Here is a 12,112-nt window from a genome sequence, read left to right as displayed (position 1 = left end):
ATTCATGCCTGTGAGACAACATGCCCTCACAGATCCAGAATACAAAACTGGCACATGGCTACTTGTAGTCCAGTTTCAGCAGGACGAACACTCCCTGAAACTAACATAAATATAACAGCATAGATAATCGACTCTATGTTAAATGGATACTGCTAAAAAGGGGGCAGAAGTTGTGAGGCTGGGACAGGATGATCATCCATGGAGAAGGGCTCATCCGGCTCCATGTCATGCTTTGAGCTCTGGTGAAGCCCCTGAGCCTTAGTGGTAAGATGGGCCCTGATGTGCTGTTGGTTTAGACAGACAGAGGCACTAGCAGGGAGCGGGTATGCAACTCCACAGATAACAACCCAAAACTGTCCACAAGGGCCTCTAAAACCCAGCAAATTAGCCTGCAAATGAGCCAGAGAATATCTCGACTAATCCATGATTGGAGCAGAGACTCTGCCAAAAAAAAAAAAAGTAAACAAATAAATAACTTCACAAGAAATACTGGGGGTGGAAATAATCACGGCTGTGAGCTGGAAACCACTAGTGATTTCTTTGAAGCATCATTTCGCCTGATATTCTCTTGCTACGATGTGTGTGACCGTTGCAGAACAAGCTTCCATGTTGTGCACTGTGGATGCAGTGAAATTACAGAACCCAATATTACAGAAAACAATGTCCCCTACAGCAAATGATCACAGCCTCTGTGTCTCTATCACAGATGCCAAAAGGCACTGATGCATCAAATACAACTGTGTGGAAATGTATAGGAAAATAATCCTAACTGTGTACACCGAGTAATTGTTTCTGTAAATATTATTTTTTTTAGCTAATACAAAAGATGTTTGACAAAAAAGGTAATTATTATATGGATAAATAGCTCTTAGATTCTTTGTTTCTCCAAACAAGCTTGCAAGTAACACCTTGAAAATTGAGAGATCATTTGGAAAGTTATTTCGTATAATGAGAGCAACTGTAAATTTATCAGACTGACAAAATAATCTGACAAAACATTAAACATATCTCACTCAAGAACGACATAAATTTTTTATTCTTACATTACGTCCACACAGTTACAGTTCACTTGAAATCACCATAGTTGTAGTCCACATCATTATAAGTTAATATATTATTTTCTGAAATTAGCCCTGGCGACCTGTCCAGGGTGTATGCCGCCTCTTGCCCGATGACAGCCCGCGAGCCAAATAGGATAAGTGGTGACAGATAATGTATGGATGGATGGTTCTTCTAAAATTAAGACTATTATCTAAAACAGTTATGTGCTAATCACCAAACGCTACTATACTAAAACGATAAAAATTAAAACAAACAAGCTTCAGTGACCATTTAAAATATGCAATTTAAAAAGGACAATAGAAAACTTTTGTATGGATCTGGATTCCTTTTTCTTTTCCTGAGCAAAGAAAACTGGCAATAATATTAATATTAGCATTCATGTAAAAATTGTCTTGTGCCTTGTCATTTGTGTGTTTCTGTGCAAAAATTTTGCCGCTCCTCCAAGGTCACAAGAACAAACCCCGTCTCTGTGGTCCTACCAGACTGCTGTAAAACATGCTCTAATGAATCCAGTCCTGTAGAACAGGAAATGTCTTGTCTAATTGGAAGTCTGATTTCAATTCACCCCACAGACTCTTAATATGGAGGGAGGCGAAGCTCTGGAGAGTCAGTTCAAAGATAAAGCACATCTTAAATGTGGAGTGTGCATCAAAGAATTTGCTTATTCACTTGAGAAGGGTGTGGACACCAGCACTGGTATTTTAATATGCACTACAGTACAAGATAAAGGTGTGTGGGTTTTATATCAAAGGGTAAAAAAAAAAAAAAAAAAATGCTGCTTGTTCAGAGTTTTATTTGTTGAAAACTATAATTAGACAGAGAGTATATTTCAAGTGTGTTTTCTTAATTTCACTTATCTGTGTCCAGTAAGTAAAGATTAAGGAGCAGCTAACTAACAGCGTTTAAACGTTAATCGTAGTGGATAACATTTGTAGCAGGAGTAAAAAAAACGGGCTTGTTTAGACACTGCAACATTAACGTTTCTGTAACTTTTGCAAACTTGTTTTTATTTTATTTTTTTTTACTTTGCCTGGGTCAATTTTGAGACACAGTACGTAACAAAAGAAAATGGGCCATTAACAGATCGAATTCTTAATAAAAAATGCATCGAGCAATCATTCTCAAGCTGAGTATATGCCTTTGCAAGTGAAATGTGATTCGAGCCAAGAATAACTAGGGTGAATCGAACTGAGCAAAGATGTCTTCAGTATCTCACTATCAACATGGTTAGGGACAGACTGAGGTGCTCCCCACTCAAGTTCAAGTCTATGAGACATTTGCTTTTCAAAGCCGCTCAGCCTTTTGACACGTTTCTACGAAGAGCACCTGTCCCTCATAGACAGACGCGCTCTGTTCAAAGATTCAGTAAGTGAGCACCGCCCTGGAGCTCTTAACCTCAATCTTTCAACAGCTCAAAGTTTCGTCAGAGTCTCAAACCCTCCAACAAGCATCTGATACAGGTAGCACGCGAATAAATAATCGTCACTGTGGAGTTTGCACCTACTGCAAGTGTTTCATTATCGATTTTATAAGTCAGTTAAGAAATGTAAACCTAATTAATAGTATAACATTGCATTTTTTGAACTATGGTAATTGCAGCTCATTATCAGTTGGAACATATTAATTGCAGAAGGTGTAGTTTAATTGTTTTAGTCAAATACTGCTATAAGTAGTATAGCAGTAGTATTATTAAGGATTATTTGCTAATCACATCAGCTTCATTACCACAATACAACCTGAATAGTAGTAAAGCACTTTTTATCTCAAAATGAAAAATTAAAGACATCAGCACAAGTAAAGAAAGGGAAAAAAAAATCATATCTCAACTAATGTGGAGAAATCGATACAAAAAGGCAGAAAATAGCCTTTGCATGGCAGAGCCACACGAACAGACTGTCCACTTTTAATCTGACAGGCGAACATGAATAAAATTTTGTCTTAGCCCAGCTAAAAGCCCGATCACATCAGCACATTAGCCACTCTGCGCTTTGAAGGTAAAAATGCTGATTGATGACTTCTGTTTAATCATGCAGACAAAAACAGGATTGAATTAAGAAACCCAACCATTATTCATCTTTAAGTCCCATTTTTTGCTTGCTACCTCAAATCATTAGTCAGTGAAGGACCCATGCTCCCATACTTGCTTGGTGTGATAAAGACATGACTATGTGACATGCAAGAAACCTACATACAATCAGAATACTTGCGTCTGTGTGTCTTATATTTCTAAAAATAATAATATGTTTTTGTTAATATTCATATAACAGTGTTTTCTAAAAACATTTTTCTTTTAGTTGAGGACAACTTTCAAGATAAAGTAGCACTGTAAAATTGTCAATTGTATGTTCCATATGTCCAGTCTACCTTAATGCAATTATCTTTACTTGATCATGAGCCCACTCTTTAGCTTTTTCAATCCAGCAACCAGAGACTCCACTGGCACATCACACCAATCCTTGCATCATTCCTCCGGATAACTCGAGAATTTATGAATCAAGTCTGATATTTTATTGAGCAGTTTTACAGCACTGATGGATCTGGGTTCATCATACAATCCTTGCCATCCTCCTTGCTGTGTATAAATACACTTTTGTGATGGTTGCAAGGGTCAGTGAAGCACAATTACTTAAGTACTGACATATAATTATGAGGCATTTCTTTTTTACTTTGGTCTTTTAATTTTCTGCTGCTTCATATTTTGACTTCACTACAGTTTGGAGGCAAATATTTTTTTTACTTTTACTCCACAACGTTTACTTATAACTTTAGTTACTAATTACTTTTCAGAATCTGATTCTGATTCTAAATAATTTACCAAATACCCAGTAGTACATAATTCACTTGTTTAGATTCAAAATATATGAGAGTTAATACAGGGTTATAAAGGTCATTAAAATAAGCTCCATCATTACCGACGGCAACCAAAAAATGATCAATAAATTAATACATCAACATTTATAATCCAGTCGTATTTAATTTACTCTGAAATGGATCATTCTGCATACGCTTCTGAGCTTATAATTTTGTACTTTTACTTGAGGAACAATTTGAATGGAAGGAAACCCACTTGTAGAAAAGTACAGTATTTGCACACTGTTTTTTCACACTACTTTACTTCGTCCACCACTGTTTATTTGCCCGCTAATTTTGTATTACTGGCCTGGATTTGTACTATATTGTTTTTTAAGAGCAAATCACCACATCTGGTCAAATCTATGATCCTTATATTATTATTATTGATGTTTTCTTTATTAGTAGTATGCAGCAGATATTGTAGTAGTAGCAGTGTCTCTACCAAGGGGAACAAAACGATTTTACTGGTGATAAAACAACAGTCAAGACTTTGCTTTAAATGCATCTAACAAAAATCAGTGCTGATTTATTTAGTGATCTCAGAAGTGTGTGAAGATCCTGACAAAGTGCACTCAAAAAAAAATGCATATCTGCTGCAGCTGAAAGGATGCCGAGGGACTTTCACAAGAACATTTCACTGGAGTTCTCCGAGGCTCTGCCCTGGAGAAATGCCTACCGGTACCGAGATTTGGGTAATGAGCAATATTAAAAAAATGATTTAACTCTAAAAACAAAGTATCACGCAGATAAGTCCTCTGACTTTATGATTTTCCGACATTTATTCTGTATATAAAATGCATTGTGCATGAAAATAAAAGTGCTTTAAATCACACTTTAGTTTTTAAAGCGTGGCTATGTATTTATATATCTCCTTAATCAATACAGAACAGATCTCCCAGGAGAATGGTTTAAGGGAAAGCAAAATCAGTACACAACTAACCACCCACTGGAACTAATTACATGTTGTCCTTAGAGAAATACCACTGTCACTCACACAAGCATTTTTCTATCAACACAAAGTGTGTAGGCCTTAGCCGCGTTTTTTATTTTTTCCTCCACAGGTTATGGAACACATGAATAACAACAGTGCCTCAACAAGCATCTCCACTGCTGGTTCTCATGGTTACAGGAACATAATGGTCTAGCCATGACAGTGGGGGAAAATTGGGATTAGAGAACACATCTGGATACGCTGAAATGGGGTACAATCCAACAACAGTGGCCCCCTCCCAAAGTCAGCAGGTCGGGCTGGGCTTCTCGCTGTTCAGACTCAGTAGGATGTGCAATGACTCAGCAGTTGGTGGCTGTTAAAGTGTCCTCAAGGAGATCCCCAGGGACCAGAAGCAGCATGGGTGGGATACATACACATACCTGTACACACTGCATGCAGGCACTATTCATGCAAACCCACATACATGCATACGGAAAGCCACGACGACACAACACGCACATTAACAATCCACGAGAATCCGTGAAACGACTTATCCAAATGTACAATACAGAACACCAGTGAATGAAAGTGATAGTGATACTATAGTGATGCATTACTTTTCAATGACACCTTACATTTTTACTAATAATCATCTGATACAAACCCCATTCCCAGAAAAGATAGAACATTGTGAAAAATGTTAATAAAAAAAAGACCAGCAACCATTTGGAAATCATTTACCATCTGTTTACGATTGTTTATAGTACAAAGAAAATATATAAAATGTTGAAGCGGAGAAATTATTGTTGTGGGTCAGAATGACTGTACAATCAAGGTAGCAGCTAAAATGTATCATCAGATCACTACCAGAAGGAAACTTTGTAAAGAATGTCACTGCTAGAAAGGCTTTTTATTCACAGGCATATAAGGGCTGTCTTGGAATCACATGAGCGTCAAAAGAATTGCTTCAAATTCGCTATTGCTTATTTGCATGCATTAAAACCAGGGTCAAGGAAGTCACATGGGAAGAGGGGAGAACTGCCCAGCAGCTTGAATACATTAAAGCAGAGTAAATGGTTTGTTGATTTAAAGAGATTAAAGCACACACAAGCAGGCCTGCTCGATGGATTTTAATTAACTTGCCATATATAAATTGTATGTTATCAGGCATTACTGAATTAAATGCTGAATACAAGTGCTCTTTCTGCTTGGGCGAGTGGAATAAAAAGCTACTTAGAATCTCGATTGGGTCTCACAGATGTAGCATGATGCTGCAGCTTTGGGTGCTCTGAATACATTCCAGCGTACCAACCCCTGAAGAGCCATCCAAGGAGATTCTCTTTAATTATGTACAATGCAGCCAAATTCAAGTCCCCTGGCATCTCAGATGATCAAGCAGAGGGATGCCACGTTCTCTCCCTGAGTCATTCGCAAATGGATTCCACTTCCAAGAGTCATTTCTGTCAGTTATAATAAGCAGCTAATACATAATGTGACACACTCTAAAATGCAAAAGTATTCACAAGGTTTTTTACAAGGCTGTGCAGGGGCAATTAGAATTTTGCCTCGAGTTTCTCTATCTGTGAAGTATCCTGGGAAAAGTATCATAAATCTGACAGTATGATTTGGGTTTGTGTTCAACTTTGCATATAATAAAATCGAAGGAAGTTTTTACCTAGTCATACCTTTGTGTCAAAAAACTGTAGGATAATCAATTTTGGCAGGAATGCTGGTGATCAAATAGAAAAAGGGAGAAGGCATTATGGATATAAAAGGACAATGACAGTAAACCAAACCCCTCTGACAGCTACTGCTTTCACACTGCAGTGAATCTACTCCAAGAACTTCTTCTTCAGCATATGCATTATGCAAGTTATTAATAAAATGTAACAGAGTTTACACATAAGAACTGGGGGTCTGAAGTGTCTTTCCAGAGGGCATTTCTGCTTCCAAACTGATTTTTTTTTTTATTTTTATCATGACATTATATTAGCACACTAATCAACAATCTGAAAGAGAGTATCTTCAGCAGAACAGCTATTACCTCCTGGCATTTTCCGACACTCGACGTGGCTCAAACAAACGTATTGTCTGAGCTCAAGTGACCTTCTGAGATGGCACACGAGCTCACTGAGCCCTTGGGGGCAAATTAGAAACCCCAAATCTAAGAAAGGTGAATTCAGCACACATGGCTTTCCTCTTCCAGCCACTGATGTCATCAAGAGAAATCTAGCATTTCCCATCACAGTTCAAAAGATAGATATAGCGAGAGTAAGAATAAATTGATCTGGAAATGAGGACCATCAGATGTAATGGCGTGGCATAACTCCGGTTGTACTCAGACACTGGTCAAATCCTAAATATGTTTGGTTTTAGTCAAGATCAGAAATAAATGTAACTGGAGATTCAAAAAGCTTAATAAATCTGCCAACTTTAGTTAGTCAGACTGAAATGTTCGACAGTGTCAAATGTCCCCAGATATTTAGGAGGACAGACGAGATGAAACCGCTCGTGGCTGAATGAATTACATTTGAAGATTGTCAAAAATAGCCGCCATTTAGCCTGTACCATACAGAACATTCTAGCTTGTGTTTTTCTCTGTCGGACATTGCATGTCATTCAGTGTGCAACAACATGCTTACAAAAACTTTTTCATCTCAGCACCAAAATCAACTCCGCATGGAAAAAGACTGGAAAATCAGCTGGCCTCAACAGACTGGTGAAGGAAAGTAAAACAACAGAAGTGTCCTACCGTTCTCTGTGTTCTCGTGTTCAGTGTCAGTGAGAGTTAGGTTGGAATTGGCCCTGCTGGAGAGGCACGAGCTGCGGCCTGACTTGGTGTTGCTGCGGCCCCATAATCTGACCGCGTGCTCCGGTGACATGATGCCATCTGTCTCTGTATCTGCATCTGAGCCCACACTGACTGAGTAGTCACGGTGCGGCAGCCCCAGGTCAGTCCTGTACGTGGCTACGTGGGATGGGAGGGCCTCTCCAAAACCAAGGTCTCGCAGGGAAAACTCTGCCCCTAAAACAAGCCAACACATACAAAGCTTTGGTAACTAACTGTGGCAATAAGTCAACCACGTAACATCATGGACTACATTCAGTACAGAAGAGAATAACAGCTATATCGTGTTGAGAGGTGCAGAAACCACAAATAGGCAAAAAAATTCCCAGGCAATAGTTGGAACAGTTACATAAAGGTGCAGGCACGTTTAGTATTTAAATCCCACATGTTCAGTATTGTTATGGGATTATGGCAACTTTCATCACACTGATGAAAGAATCCTAATGCCATCCACTCACCAAAGTAGGAAATTTCCCAAATCCCGCACATAAGCCTTTAAAGTATTGATGCTTTGCATAACACAAACAGCAGTTTACAATCGCCGAGTACAAAGTGTCATATTAAAAAACAGAGGCATGTGTCTTGTTAATCTTCTCTAACAAGTTCTCTAACAAGGTCTCGTAAACTACCACCACAAGTCACACTTGTAAACTTGGAAAGCAGACCTTGATAATGTGAGAATCTCAGTAGATTCTGTAATTGCTGTAAAAAAAAAATAAATGAATAAAATAAACACCTAAAAGGCCTGAAAGGATTATGATTAAAAATTCACATTTTTTAAGAACACTGCAGACGTACAGTATGTTTGAGTCAGATTTAAGGGTACCTCAACCCATATGGCTTTATCTCTAATCATCAATAATATATTTGAACAAATGGGGGAGGGTATGCATGTCTTCTATGCAGGTTGTAACTCTGGCATGGTAACTTAAATCCTTGGCCACCTCTGATAAAGTGCAGAGTGACCTCTACAGTGACTGAATGTGAAATACCAAGAGACTCTTCATTAAAAAGCACTGATGCATAGTTTGAGACCAGGCAATAATGTGCCCTTAAACTAATAACCAGGATTTTTATGTCATTATGCACCGCTAATATACTTACAGATTAACTGTAGTGATGACAATTTCCTATTATGATAGGCATATTTCTAACACTGGCACACAAAAGTCTAACCTTGCCGGCTGAATTCGTCCACTTCATGATGAACCATTTCCTTGACACGGCTCCCATAGGCCATCCTTGAGTCATGGTCAAAGGCCTTTAGTGTCTCACTGGAGCTGTAGGATTTGGGGTTGGGCTTGCCATCCTCGCTGTCTGCGGAGGAGCTGGTATAACGGCGCTCTGTGTCATGGCGGGCAGTGAGTGAGCGGTAGGGTCTGCGTTCCTTCACTTCCATGTCTGCCTCCACACTATTTTCAACACCAAATGTGGTTTACAATGCCAGCTTACTGTGAGTGATTCTGCAAGAAGAAAAACAAACAACAACAAAAAAAAAGGATGTATAAGCAAGTTTAAAAAGGTGCCTTGACAGCAGTGGTGATTTTAAAATATAATCCTTTACTAATGCGCCATTGTGTTCCCTTTGTTCAGCACCCAAACCAAAGTTCACACAGTCAACAATATGTCTAATTCAGAAATATGAATCCTTGTAACCACCATTACCAAGGGTTTCAAAAGATAACCATTTTTTTTTAAATTTAAAGACATCACTGATAAAACACACACACACACACACACACACACACACAGGTGCACACACACATACTCTTAACCAAGCAACTGTGGAAATAAAATGCAAATACATGTTTCCTACCACCATGGTTCAGCACACACCGGGAGAGCATGAAGAACCACCAGGATTAGATTTAATAAAATATGGTACAACAAATCTTGCACCAATAAAGTTTACGGCGCAAGTCTCTCACAAATATTCCACTTTATGTGCCGCATAGAAAGGCTGGGTTTCCAGGATCTGTAAAAGTGGCAGGTGTCCTTCCATGAATTGTGTTGTTTGTGAGCCACAAATCATTGCCAGCTGAACAGCGAGGAGTCAAACAATCTAGGGCTACAATGAACCAGCGGAGATGATTAAAATCTGAAAAATAAAACAACCATTGTCAAATAGGACAGCCAAGTATATGATCAGTAGAGAGAGGGAATTGTAGCATTTAAATATGGGCTGCATTTTACAATACTAGGTATCTATGTTCTCATTTAAAACGACAAAAGACAAGCAAGACCTTACTGTATCCTTACTGGTCAACATGATGAAAATTAGTGATGTCACGCTGCAACAGCTCATTCTAAGCAACCACATGGTTGACAAATACTATGATTGGCAAATGGCTTTGTGGATATAAGCTTATTTTATCCATGGTCACTGTTTACTTTGAAGCTCAATAACTAAGCAAAGGAAATTCGAGTCCGATATTACAACTACATAATACATTTTCTTTTGTCTTCCAAATACAATGACATCACCACTGACGCTGCAAGATCCTACTTTTATATTACTTGCTCTCACATTTGAAAATGCATTTTACTATGAGAAAAAAATTAGATTTAAGTCACTGGCTAAGAGAACACGGCTGTTTGAAAAATAGATAAAAACTCACGGCAAATCTGGGAGTTTTTACTGACAATATGCCTGGGTTGTTCAGACAAGGATTTTTCTACAAGATAAGCTCTTTATGAATACTGTATGAGATTTGTGCCGGACAGAACAGTAAACAATAATCCGTAGTGAACTATATTTGCCCCTGCTTTAAGAAAAAAAGGAATGTTTTATTTAAGTCACCATTGTTGAGTTTGGGGGGGTGGTTCTTTTTGTATGTATTGACAGCTGAAAAGATCCAAGTGATTAATGACTTGGGGCCTCAATACCAGGACCTCCGCCACATGGCGGGGGGAGAAAATGCTCCCACTCTGCAGCCGCAAGAGCACTTCAGCTGCTCCCAAGATTTTAGATGCAGCTTGTACGAGGCTGCTAAGTTTTACCTTTTACTCAAGATCCTTGATGCTATGCAAATGTGAGAGAGCAGAGAACAAGCAGCCTTCTAAAGTTTCAAGCATGTTGTGTAAAGTGCATTGTTTTTGCTTCCAAAGAGCTGGGCTCGGTGTTCCGGCCATCTCTCCTCTGCACAGCCCTTCCTTCTTGTTATTAATCGGCTGGTATGCAATGAGATGTACCTTTGAGGCCATGGGAAACCCAGAGGAGTTTTTCAAAGAAACAACGGGCCATAACAATGACAGATGATATGTGATGCAAATGTAGGGCCCGGAAATGTATCCACCTTGAGTGCGGCTGTCAGGATTTTTACACAAAGCGTGCTATAAAACGAAACAGTGTTTTTCTTCATAAATAGGCTACATCTGGCATTATCCTTGTGTTTCACCGCCACAGAGCAAGGTTGTTGTTTTTGTTCATCTGTCTAAGTCTAAATCCTGGGAGAAGGCGCTAAAACAAAGACAACGACACAGTTGTATTATTTTAGTGTACTGATTTGTGGAGATAATAAACACTATGTTTTATTTAACAAAGACGTCTCAACACATCCTGGTAGTAAGTGATAAGACTATTTTTAAAAGCGTTATTTTCATCTCATGGTAAGACGCATGGGGCAAAAAGAGGTAAGTTGAAACACTAACTGAGAAGGTTAATGAGGGTACAGTCACAAAGGCTCATTGAAAAAAAGTTATTTACAAAGACCATGAAAAATGACTTCCACGGATTGAAATCCCTGAAATGATGATAACAATCAAATGCTGTTATTTCAGAGACAAAGATCCTCTAAATCCTAAGCTGCACGGCTCGAACAGTGCCAAAAGAAGCTAACTGCATATCTATGCAATGATCCAAAATCAATTGAGGTCTCTCTGGATAGACAAAAGAAATGATGGATTGTCTGTTTTCTCCTTTAAAACAACTGCAGACTCTACATTTTTGAATTGCATTGTCTACAATCAGCCAGGGTAGAGTCAGGTTTGTCTGTGGGTGTTAAGCAAATGTATGGCAGCTGTAAGCTGAGCAATAATGTGGTTCTGCAGAGAAAATGTTGCAGCGACCGGTGAACAAAAAAACGACATGACCTGAAGCCACCGTATACAGTAACGTTGCATAATATCCTTGCTGTGTAGCAGAATGTTTGTAGTGGTAGGCTGCAGACTGAAATGTTACGAACAAAGAGTCTTTGTCCTAAATAGCTTAGCAAATGTAAAATCACAGCATTGTGCAAATGTTAATAATGTTGGGCACAGCTGAAATTATCATCTGATCATACCAGGCTGACAATTATGTACAACCGTATTACGTATTCTATATAAAAAAAAATACAAATACGTGTATATTCTGTGACCAGAATATATATCCGTTTATTAAGGTAATAAATGCAAATTAAGGAACAAATACACTCATA

General features: G+C 38.6%; 1 protein-coding gene across 13 annotated transcripts in view; it reads right to left on the bottom strand.

The window, feature by feature from the left end:
- tenm4 (teneurin transmembrane protein 4) overlaps positions 1-12,112 on the bottom strand; it is a 139,856-nt gene that overhangs the window by 97,378 nt on the left and 30,366 nt on the right. For all 13 annotated transcript variants that reach the window (XM_067507781.1, XM_067507784.1, XM_067507786.1 and 10 more), the window contains exons 2-3: positions 8,871-9,157; positions 7,599-7,871 (exon numbers count right to left, since the gene is read on the bottom strand). In XM_067507781.1, the coding sequence (XP_067363882.1) occupies positions 7,599-7,871; positions 8,871-9,093 (496 nt within the window). In that variant the 5' untranslated portion in view covers positions 9,094-9,157. The remainder of the gene's footprint in view (positions 1-7,598; positions 7,872-8,870; positions 9,158-12,112) is intronic.

The sequence above is a fragment of the Channa argus genome, chromosome 6 (assembly GCF_033026475.1).
Source record: "Channa argus isolate prfri chromosome 6, Channa argus male v1.0, whole genome shotgun sequence".
Lineage (NCBI taxonomy): Eukaryota > Metazoa > Chordata > Actinopteri > Anabantiformes > Channidae > Channa > Channa argus.
The sequence above is the reverse complement of the archived record's forward strand: the minus strand, read 5'-3'. Positions and strand labels throughout refer to the sequence as shown.